We start from the raw sequence: 12,095 nt of genomic DNA on the forward strand, positions 1-12,095 counted from the left end.
CTGGGGAGAAGGCCTGGATCCCACACCCTCCCCGCATAGTCACGCTCAGCTTGCAGGAGGCCTGGGTCGCCCCCTCCTGCAAGCCCCGAGAGTCGCCAGACAGGCGGTTAGGTGCCCTCCGAGAGGGGGGCGGGGCCGCCTCTGCGGCGCGGGGCGGGGGCTATCCCTGGCCCCGCCCCTTCCCCGCCCGCTCCCTCTCAGCGAGCCTCGCGCCGCCCGGCTTGCCTGGCCCAGTCGGCCGCGGCTGTCTGCGGGGTCTGGCGCTGGGGGCAGAGTCTCTGCTGCCAAAGCCGCTGCCTCAGCCGCCTCAACCGCCTCAGCCTCGCCTTCCGCCCTCGCTCTCCCTCCGCGCCGCCGGACCCCGTAGCCCCGCGCGCCCCCAGCCCGTCAAGCCAGATGATGAACTTCCTGCGGCGCCGGCTGTCGGACAGCAGCTTCATTGCCAACCTGCCCAACGGCTACATGACCGACCTGCAGCGGCCCGAGCCCCAGCAGCCGCCGCCGCCCCCCGGCCCGGGCGCGGCCTCGGCCTCGGCTGCGCCCCCGACCGCTTCGCCGGGCCCGGAGCGAAGGCCACCGCCCGCCTTGGCGCCCGTGCCGCAGCCCGCGCCGCAGCCCGCGCCGACGCCGTCGGTGGGCAGCAGCTTCTTCAGCTCGCTGTCCCAAGCTGTGAAGCAGACGGCCGCCTCGGCTGGCCTGGTGGACGCGCCCGCGCCCGCGCCCGCCGCTGCCAGGAAGGCCAAGGTGCTGCTGGTGGTCGACGAGCCGCACGCCGACTGGTAGGTGCCGGGCGCCGCCGCCCTCGGGGGTCGGGATCCGCCGGCAGCCGCAGGCCAGGAGAGGACGGTCCCAGGTCGCCGAGGAAACGTTTCAGACCAATAAAAAGGAGGGTCCCTGAGGTCCCGCTGGGAGGAGGTGGGGGCTGAGCGCGCGCGCATTTGCGTGGTGAGGGAGGACATCCATCAGCCCGGAAAGGCGAACCCTAAGCTAAAATACCCCTCGATTGCCCTGGGTCCCCCGGGTCACATACAAGAAGGAGCTACTTTATGCTACAGGAAAGGCTCTTAGGAAATAATTTTTTTGGGGGGAGACGAGGGGACAGACTTGTCAGCTTAGACACATAAAATCTGAGGTGAAATAGTCCCAGGTGGCTGAAGGAACATTTAGGGTTTAAAGTAAAAGGTTTAACTTCATGAAGCACGGAGTGAATTTGGAGTGGAAATTGGTATTTTGGAGGGAGAGGGTGGTGGTGGGTTTTTTTAACGTGGACCCATGAAGGCTGATATCAAGTATTGACATCAGGTTGATGAAATCACAGATGTGGTGGCCCAGGTGTACACGGGCTTGTTCCCCGGACATGGCTGAAGTCTCTTTATGAATAATAAAATTGTTGTATTTTGTGCAGCAGGGAGGGGACGTGTGGTTTTTTTTTTTTTTTTGATTGCTTGTTTTTCTGAAATGTGCGTGGCGCGGGGTGGGGGGTGTGTGTGGAAGTGAATGGTAGCTTTTTCTAGCAGAAAGATGAAGACCTTGGTAAAATATTATGGATCATTAAAGAGGCACAAATAAAAGGAGACCTGCCTTAATGTAGTAGATGGGAAACTTCAAGAATTTTTTTTTTCTTTTAAAGGGATAGGTAGCATGTTTCCAACTTAGAATGGTGAAGGCTGCTGGTTGGTAAAAGTACGAATGAGGTCCACTTAAGACAAATTAGTTAAAAGCGGCTCTATTTTATAGTTAACCTAGGGAATGGTGGGATGGTGAAATTGACAGGTGAAGGGCTTGGAGAAATGAAGAGGCCAAAAATCTGGGGGTGCCTTTTCTCCAGGAATATGAGCAAGGGTTTTGTTTGTTTTTTTCTCACAGGGGTTGAGGTTGGAGACTGGACCTGAGTGTTCTTACCAGGAGGGGTGCACAGAGAGACCACAGAGCTATTTCTCTCCATTTCCTCTTTTGGCTGCTTCTCCGCTTTCTCTCTCTAGCATTCTCTGGGAGATCCAGAGGGAGGGAGTGCTGGCGTGTGGGTGTGGTGGAAATGAGATGCAGATGTGGAGATGCTTGGGTGACTTATGTGGATGGCCTTTTCAAGAGAGTAGAGTAGAAAATCCGAAAGGACTTTTGCCAGGAAATGACAAAGGCACATGGAAGAGGGTAATGGGGAAAGTGTAAATGCATATGATAGTGCCACTGGCAGCCCTCCTTAGGAGAATTACTCTGACTCAGTTCATATCAACAAGTGCTTATTAAGGAGGAAGGGAAGGTAACCAAGCTAGTAAAGGTGCTCAGTCAGAGCATCCATTATATGCCAAACGCTGTACTCTCAGCATGGTATCTCATTGCATTTTCTCCACAAAACTGAGGCTTAGGAAAGGTAAGTAGTATGTTTACAATCATATAGCCAGCAAGTGGTAGAAGCAGGATTTGAACTTAGGCCTGTTTGACTCCACTGCTTTCATTCCACTGTGTTATGTTGCCTCACTATTATTATTAGCAATATTAATAACAAGCTCCCTCTAGGCAGTGTAGGGGCCTTTTAAGAGAACTCACTCAAATTTGGGACACAAAGTGGATACATGAAACAGTTAAAAAGAAATCTAGAATTACTGGTTGAGACTAGTGTTTCAGGCAGTCAACAAATGGAGTGGTTAGTGAGAGCCAGAGTTACTGGAGAAAGCTTCATGAAAGATGAGTCTTGAAGAAAGGCCAAGAAAAGGAGGAGGAGAAATGAGAATGACATTCGTGCTTTATTTTTCTATGCAGGAATCTGACTCTTCTGTACCTTGTCCTGATTTCTTATCCTATTAAAGGCACTTGTTTTGAGTCTTATTGCCGGTTACGTATCTATAGATAGGTACTGATACTCATTTGTATGGGTATAATGAAGCTGCTGCAGATTTCTGTTTAGTTATAAATGCTTCTGTAGCTTAAGATTTGAAACTCTCTTTCGATAGTATTCTCTAGGAAGACTATTTGGCATAAACTAGAGAATTTGCCTTGCCCTGGAGACTAGAAGCCCCTGATGGAAGTCATAGAAGCCACTTTCCTATGGGCTGACTCCCAACTGTTTTCCTATTTTCTCTGAAGTAATAACATTGATTTATTAAAACTCATAAGCCCAGTTCAAGTCTAGTTCTTGACAGTGGTTCTGTGTTCCTGTGTTTCTGTGCTTAATAACAATTCCCAGAATTGCTCTTCTAACATGGGCCTAAATTTGTCAAAAACATCTCAGTTAAATATTGATGAGTGGTTTTATTGAAAAGTCTCTATGAGTTAAGGAGCAGGTGCATGCCATGACAAACGCAGTGACTTACACAGGTGATTTTTGCACTGAAGGCTGATTTTAGTAAAATTGTCTCACAGTTTAAGCTACCTAGATAGTATTCAATGAGTGATATCGTATATGCCCTATATTATTTTCCTGGTGCTGGAATAGGAAGTCAGAGTGTAGTCTCAGTAGAACTTAGAATATTGGTCCCCTCTGAATTATTGAATGCTAAAATAAAAAGGGTTTGAATAGCATTTAAATAACAAGGGATGTAAAAGAAGGGCTTAAAATAAGCAGCCTCTCAGCATCCTTAATACACCACAGTTTCCTTTGAATTTCTATCATTGTTATTGTGAGCAGTTGGAGACCCCACCACTGACCAGGTTGATGGGAAAATTGGAAGATGTTTTTCTTTTGCTGGAAATGTTTTCACTGGTTGTTTTTGAGATCTTTAGATTAATTGCACACTAAAAGATTATTGAAAAATTTATCTGTGCCATTAAAAAAATGAAATCAAGCTCTTCATATACCTTATTATTTGTTATTAGTGTTTTTAAAATATTGCCAGAAAATGAATGTCCTCTTTTAAGGTTCATGGCTAAATTTGAAATGCAATTAAGATTGCACTTTGATGATTGTGCTTAAGCAAGGAACAGGTGTTTATGTTGTTTCTTTTGTGTGTTATACTCTCACTAGTGAAGGGGTAAGTTTTCTTTCAGATTCTGTCCTGCCTCTGTTCTGGAGATTCTGACCCCAGTGATCAAGTGAGCTTTTCATTCTGGCATGATGTTTCAGTGTTTGATTCAGTATAGCACAGGTACTCTTGAGTGTCTAGACTGCAGATATAAGTCAACAGATATTTATGAAGCACCTTCTTTGTCCAGGGGATATTTGCTAAGAAAAATGAGACACAGTATCTGCCGTCTGAGAGCTTACTGTCCAGATAGGTAGATAAGATAAATACTTTAAAAAAAATTTTACTAAAAAGTAACCCTTGGGCCTTTGGATCAACAGCATTGGCATCAACCAGGAGCATTTTGAACTGCAGAATCTCAGGTCCCACCTCACACCTACTAAGTCACAATTTGCGTTTGAATAAGATCCCCAGGTGATTCATAATCACATTAAATGTTAGATGCACTTAGCTAAAGGATATACCATTAGTGCTAAGGGTGTGGCAGTAACACCAACTACTGTCATTTATTGAACAACACATGCCAGATGTAATAAGCTCTGTGCCAATGTCATTTACTCTTTACATAGCAATGTAATACTGCAGAAGTTTGAGAGTTAAGTGATGGATCTGGGCTAGAGTGGGAATGGAAGGTTTCTCAGAAGAAGTGAGGTTTTAACTGAGCTCTGAAGAATTGGAATCAAAAGAGATAGGTTTGTCTCAGTCCAGGCAGTGGATAGCATAAGGAAAGTACAACAGCAGAAAAGAAGGAGACAATGAAGAGACTGAATTAATGCTGGATTATCTAGGTGTACCTATCTCCATTCTTTTCTAGCCAGCCTTTGAGCATTTCATCAAGAATAGAGGAATTCAAAGTATAACAGTCTGCTTGAACTAGTGCTTGTGAGTGGCTCTAAAAAATACTTGAATTTGAACTTGAAAGAACACTCAAAGTTTGGGGCTTCTTTGTTTAATACTTTAAGTGTCTTATTTCTAACCTAAATATACTGATTGCACAGAATTTGATTGTTCATAGCAGCAGTTGCTTGTACTTTAGAATTCTCAGATATTAGAGCTGAAAGATCATCTGAGTTACTTTATAAATGGGGAAATCTTGATCTCGAGAGGGGACATGGCTTGTTCAAGGTTACTCAGTTAGCTAATGGCAGAACCAGAACTAGAATCTAGAACTTTAATCTCTCTACTATGGTTTTTTTTTTTTTTTTTTTTTTTTTTCCCCACTCTACCACAGTATCCCTCCATTTTTACTATTTTCTACCTTTAACTTTTATATTTTTCCATCCCTTACTATCTCAAGGACTGGTGGGGACTTTTAATCTCATAATGATAGCATTTAAACTTGAAGGATCCTGAATCATCATCTAGCCTAGAGAAATGGAATGCTTTGCCCAAGGTCAAATAAGAAGTTAGTGAAAGAATGGGAACTAAAACTCACATCTGACTCCAACTCAAGTTTCTTTTTACTCTTAAGTCACTCTTTTAGGAGATTTCTCAAATTCTTTTTCTCCTGAAAAGTACTTTTGTGTTGGCTTCTTTTGAAGACTCATCATGGAGCTGTAAGTGCTTAAAAAGACCATGTAAGCACGCTCACACTATTAGCCACACCAACAATTACACTATTCCTTGTTTGTGTTCATTTGTGTTATTGTTGTTTCAGCAAAGTTCATTATAAAATGGTTGAAGAAGGCTGGGCCCGGTGGCTCACACCTGTAATCCTAGCACTTTGGGAAGCTGAGGCAGACGGGTCGCCTGAGCTCAGGAGTTCAAGACCAGCAACACAGTGAAACCCCATCTCTACTAAAATACAAAAAATTAGTTGGTTGTTGCAGTGTGTGCCTGTAGTCCCAGCTATTCGGGAGACTGAGGGAGGAGAACCAGAGAGATAGAGGTTGTGGTGAGCCGAGATCGCACCACTGCACTCCCGCCTGAGCAACAGAGCAAGACTCCATCTCCAAAAAAATAAATAAAATAAAATGGTTGAAGAAGACTCTTGGAGACCTCATCATCAAAATCCAACAGTCTAATAAAGTTGGTAGGACTGTGCGGTAATGCTGACCTTCCTTTCAGGAACCCATTTTTACTTTAGCATTCCTGTCTACCTAAGGTTGCTTGCTTACTGTCTTTCTGTACCCAAGTTCAGGTCTGTAATAACCTTGTTCTTTTTAATATCTTGCTAAGCAAAAAGGAATGGAGGCCTTAATAGGAAGTTTTCCGGATGTGCATACCTTTCCCTCAAATTTACAAGGGATGTAAGGATGACTTAAACACTGGCCTTGTCTATTGGAATCTTCCAGTCCAATGGAGGAAGACAGGCATTTAAAGAGGATTTTAATATTGTATGGTAATTAGTATGCATAGGGTGCTATGGGAACACAGAGATAGGTTATCCTGGGGAATGAAGATATTGTAGTTAGAAATGTTCCATTAAAATGTGCCACCATGTATTCTTAAATAAACCACTTTGCATCTTTGGACTTTGATTTTCTAAAATTTGTCAAATGAGAGGATTTAAATATATTCTCCAAGATCCTTTCCAGCACTATATTATTTCCATGGTTCAGTTTTTGTGCCATTTTCTTTTAAAAGCATTAGCTCTAATTTTTTCTATATGGTAATGCCTGTAAACCTTTGGAAGCAGCAACATACGTCAATAAATGACTAAACATTTCCTGGAATGAAAAGCTCACCTTTGAATGGTCTTTATTCAGTACCTCCTTGTTACAGTATTGCTACCATATGTTATCGTGAAAAAAGAGGCTAATCCTGTGATGCCTGCTGTGTGTATTTCCTCATCAATGATGGGAATTGGGACTTGTGGCTAAATCTATGTGGGAATCTAAAACAAAAGATGACAATGCCACCTGATAAGCTTGCAGAAGGTCTTACAAGATTTACAGGTGTACACGTAGTGGGAGTGCCACTAATAAACACACAGAAAAACCAAGATGCAACTCTGTCTTGAGGCTACAGCATTTAACCATGACTTCACTTTAGGTGGTGGATATGATCCTGAAAAAGCTGTGTATATTGAGTTTTTGTAAATTGAATAATTTCAAAAGCAGTGGGGCGCTCACTATTTAAATGAATTGTGGAAAATCTTTTGCAAGAGAAATTGCCTTTTTTATAAGAAAATAATTGTTACCTAATTTTTTTAGCTTCCCACGTAGAAGCAATCGGGTATCAGAAGGCTACAGTATCTCTTTAGAGAAAGGAGAGGATGATCTAGAAGACTTTTCTGTTCTGCAGACATTGCTTCAATACAGCAGGAAGATGTAGTTTTTAATAGGGCAGTGACCTATGGAGAGAATAAAATGAGCAGGTACCCCAGGTCCCTGAACTCTAAGGATGTCCGTGCTGCATGACTAAGAATAGGAGGATGTATATGGGCCTTGGTGTTTGTTGCTTGACAGCAGGCATTTCAGAAATTTTAACCAGTTCATGTAAGATTGTAAAATATATTAGATTCCATCACCCTGCCCTTCTTTCCTTTTCAGCAGCATGAAACAATGCGAAGATACAGGATTGAGGGTCAAAAGACTTCGAATTGAGATCTGGCTCCACTGTTAACCATATGGCCTTATCAGAGTTACATAATCTCCTTGAGCCTTTCCCCCATCTATTTGACAAATTTCCACTGGGGGTCTACTATATATATCAGGCACTGTTCAAGGTTCTAGAATAACAGACAAAAATTAGTTTCCTTACCTGTAAAGTGGAGATAACATTATGTATTTCTGATATCACTATTGTGATAATTAAATAAAATAAGATACCATAAAAGCATTCTGTAAAAGCTAAAAAGCCATACTAGTAGTTACTGTTGCATCTTTCCCTGTTTCCAGCTGCAGGTATCTGATCTACCTTGGTTCCTTTTTTGAGTTCTCAAAATTTTGTTATGCAACTGATTGTTTATTTTGCACACTTCTGGGATGAGGAATCTTCTTTTTGTTGTTTTTTAATTGAGGGCCACTGGCTCAAAGACAGTATCATCAAAGGCTTTCTTTTGTGTTTTTCAAAAGGCAATATAACTTAGTTTTTTTTAATGACAAAAGCATTACCCATTAACTCAGCTATATTTAATAATTAGGGACAGGGCCACATAAACCTTTATTTAATAAGTAAATTCTAAAATAGCTCTCCTTCAGTTTTACTTGTGACTAATTAAGGAAGGATGGCTACAGAGGAAAATGAAGGAAGAGGGAAATACACAGAAGGCCTTTAAAAGGTGGTGCCTGTATTTGTTTCCCTGTCCAATCAAAGCCTAGAACATTGCTTTCAGAATATTTTAAGGCAAAACAAAAGCATTCACAGGTCTTAGAAAGTTAGCTTCTTTCTTAACATTCTTCCCTAACATGTAGTTGCTCATTATGCTTATTCACAGTTTGCCTCCAGCTTTTCAGACTAATTTCTCACCGTCCCCTCAATCCTGAATTTTGCTGTACTCTGGATTACCCTCTCCCTGCACACCTGCTGGACTTTCAAGACCTGGTGCTATTATTGCACAGCTGCCTTTGTTTGGAATGCTCTTGTCCTGGTTCTCTTACCTTAACGTTGATTTTCTTTATTTCATTCCCCGAGGATAAAGGCATTGCCTATTGTTGAAAAAGACGCAACCTCTCTTGTCTTCTGGGTGATCTTGCTTCAGATTTCATCTCTCTTTTTCCTCCTGTTCATACTCTCATTTTCTACTGATTGCTCCTTCTATGGGTTGCTCCATTCTTGTAAATAAAGTAACAAATGAAAAACTGATCCTCACTTTCCTAATCACTCTTCCAAACATGAAAGATAAATCTCACTTATTACTTATCCAGTTATTTGCCCTTTTCCACCGACACTGGCCTTCTGCCTTCTTTGTAATATTGATACTGTTCTTGCTAGGGAACCTAATTGCTAAATCCAGAGGAAGGTGTCAAACCTTCACTGATGTGTTTGACACTGTATATCTTCCCTTTGGAAGTTCCTTGGCTTCAGGACACTGCATTCCTTGTTCCTTTTAAAAATTTTTAAATAGTTTTGTAAAGACAAGATCTTACTATGTTGCCTAGGCTAGTCGCGAAGTCTTGGTCCCAAGTGATCCTCCTGCCTCAGCCTCCCAAAGTGTCAGGGTTACAGGCATGTGCTACCACCCCCAGCCTCTTGGTTCTCTTCATACTTGTTTTATTGAAGTGTCTTTTCACTCTTCTTGTTCTTTCCCTTTGTCTACCTCATTAAATGTAGATGTTTCTCTGGGCCCCCTTTTCCTGCCCACTTCTTTTTTTATACTGCATATTCTCCCTGGTCCCTCTACTCTCAAGGTGTCAGTTACCTCCTAAATACCATCGGTTCCCTAATCATTACCTTTAGTCCAAAACTTTGTCCTCATCTTTAGACATACGTTCAGCTGCCTGCTGGACATCTCCATCTGGGTGGTTAAGGGTCGTTTGATCCAATATTGAAATCCATGTTTTTCCTTCCTATTCCAGCTCTTCTATTCTGTATTTTAAGTGGGACACCAGTGGTTGCCTATTTCAAGTTCTCATTAACTTTCACCTAGAACTTCTGCAAGTCTCTTCATGATTTCCACTTAGTAGCCTGAATGAACTATTTAAAATGCAAATTTTACCTTTTTACTCCTTTGCTTAAAGTTTTTCAGGGGCTTCTCATATCCTATAGGTAGTTTATGACCCTTCTGTGATTTGACCCCTGCTTGCTTCTCCTGCCGCCCCTAATTATTTCCATGTCCAAACTTCCTTTTCCAGCAATACTGAACTGTTTGCAGTTCCGTACACACATTGTTGCATTCCTCCTCCTTGTCTTTGCTGTCTACTATTACAATTGCCCTTCCTCCTCTTTCCTTTTCTTGATTAAATTCATATTCATCTTTTGAGACTGAATATTTCCTTTTCCGGAAACTCTTCTCTAACTCTCTAGATTGTATTGAGCATCTATGCCCCCTCCACGCCCTCTTCCAATACTGCAAGTATCTTTTTCTCTGGACACGACACAATGGTCTGTTTATGTGTCTGCTTCCCCACTAGATAGTGAGTTCTCTGAGGACAGGCTGAATGTTTCATTCCTTTCTGCATCCTTAGCATCCAGCATAGGGCCTGACACATAGATTGAGTTCAGTAAATCTTTGCCATATTGAGAGCAGCAAGAGAGTCAAAGGATGAGATAAGGGATAGAAGGTAACAATGAAAACAGGGAAGTATCCTAGGATTAGAAATATATGTTAATATATTGGAAGTCATCCTTACTCTCTTCAAATATAAGCTTTAGAATGCTTTCACTCATATCCTGTGAAGTATAAATTAATTAGTAATTTTCAACCATACCACATCATAAATCTTTAGAGATTTAGCTCTGAATGAGAGAGCCATAGCCCACAATACTGGAAAGTATTATCTAGTCCATGGCAGCTCTGAGCAGAGCAAAGGCAAATGGAATAAAATTGAGGACCAAGTTTCTCTTACCATATATTGACACTTGGCTCTCAAGGAACCATTTTTCTGAAAATTCTGCCGCCTGTTTTCCTCAGTGTGAGACTCCAGCCTCAGGCCACCCAAGTTGCGCATTTCTGTTTCTTTAGTGAAAAAGTTCCTCTGGGCTATTACTTTGTCTATACCTTTATGAGAGTTTTGTGTGCCTTCTTCTCCACAGCTTTTTTGGGCTTCTTCTTTTCTCAACTGCAAAGTAGGAGTGTGGGAATGGTTTAACTTCCCCATTCTAAGGGCTCTTCAAAATTATCACAAACAATATATTTGTTTTCTTGAAAAGAAAACAGCTTTAATTGTAAACAGTATACTAATGGTAGAATAGAGATTTGGAGAACCAAAACATCATTGTGATTGGAAAATGTTGAAAGTACATAGCAAGCTTTCATGATGTGACTGTGCTTACTTCTTCTGCCTTGCCTTTCTTTGATTCGCCACATACTTTGATATAACCATGAGACACTACATAGAGCTAATTGAATGTGCCATGCCCCTGTGTCTTTATTTGTACTACTCCTGCTTCCTGAAAGGCTTTCTTCTCCTGTGTCTTTACCTGGATAATCTTCAAGACTCAACTCAGTTGTTGCCTCATCTAGCATCAGGAATTAATCCTTCCTTAAATTCTTTCCATTTGTGTTAGAAACCATAATGCCATTGATTACCTGTCATAGCAGTTAGCCTGCTGTATTATAATCAGGGTTTGTCTGTCTTCCCCAACACCTCACTTTTGACAACACTGAGATCCCCTTGAAGGCAATGACTATGACTTTTATTTCAGTATCTCCAGGACAAAGAAAGTTTTCAGTAATTATTTGTTGAACTAATCAATGACTTATGAAAAAATTATGAAAATATCAATGATGAGCAAAAGCAACTCGTTGGTTCCCTGTAAATATAAACAAATGACAGCTGCATTAACCAAAGTGACTAGTCAGCAAGTGGTGGTATATATAAACTCTTTTTATAAAAAAGTGTAAAGTGCTATAGAAGCATTCATTATTGTTACTGGATTAGAATTTCCTACACCTTCCCTTACATAAGGCTGATTATGTACCTGCTCGTGCCTCTCCCTCATTCACCCTTCTCTGAGGTACCTGAAAACCCCATGCTTGTTTTTTTCTGAAGAACAGCTGTTGTGCTCTCTACTTCTCCTCTCTCAGACTAGGCACTAAGCTGCCTTTGTTTCCTTGAGCTTTTCTCAAGTTCTAGGGTTTGTTCGTTCTTTTCTTCTTACTATCTAGGACCATTCTTCCATTCCTGTCCTCCCAAGCACAACTATAATCCCTTTTCCAGGATATATACCTCTTATCTCTTTCTCTATTCAAGGGGCCTAACAACTTCATACAATAATTTCAGCCTGATTTAATCCTGTACAAAGAGGCTTGGGCTTCGTGAGAGGAAATTGAGATCCCATTTCTCTATCATGGCCTGAGTCTTTGGAGGCCCTCAATATTAATAATAATAACACAGCTGAAAACTTTCTTTTATATTTCTAGATTCCAGCGATATAGTGTGAATCCTTTTTTGTTGTACCTTGTAATGCAACTATAGCAATACATATGAATATATATTTCCCTCTTCTGTCCCTCTCTTCCCCTGATGAACAGCTAATGGTGAGAATTTAAGTTCTAGAGTCCTGTGTTCACTAACATTTTAACTGTTA

The 12,095-nt window shown here is 41.7% G+C and overlaps 1 protein-coding gene across 2 annotated transcripts in view; it reads left to right on the top strand.

The window, feature by feature from the left end:
* Positions 1–232: 232 nt before the first annotated feature.
* Positions 233–12,095, top strand: part of SYN2 (synapsin II) — a 190,606-nt gene continuing 178,743 nt past the window's right edge. For both annotated transcript variants that reach the window (XM_045385741.3, XM_045385743.3), the window contains exon 1: positions 233–779. In XM_045385741.3, coding sequence (XP_045241676.2) covers positions 397–779 — 383 coding nt within the window. In that variant the 5' untranslated portion in view covers positions 233–396. The remainder of the gene's footprint in view (positions 780–12,095) is intronic.

The sequence above is a fragment of the Macaca fascicularis genome, chromosome 2 (assembly GCF_037993035.2).
Source record: "Macaca fascicularis isolate 582-1 chromosome 2, T2T-MFA8v1.1".
Classification (NCBI taxonomy): Eukaryota; Metazoa; Chordata; class Mammalia; order Primates; family Cercopithecidae; genus Macaca; species Macaca fascicularis.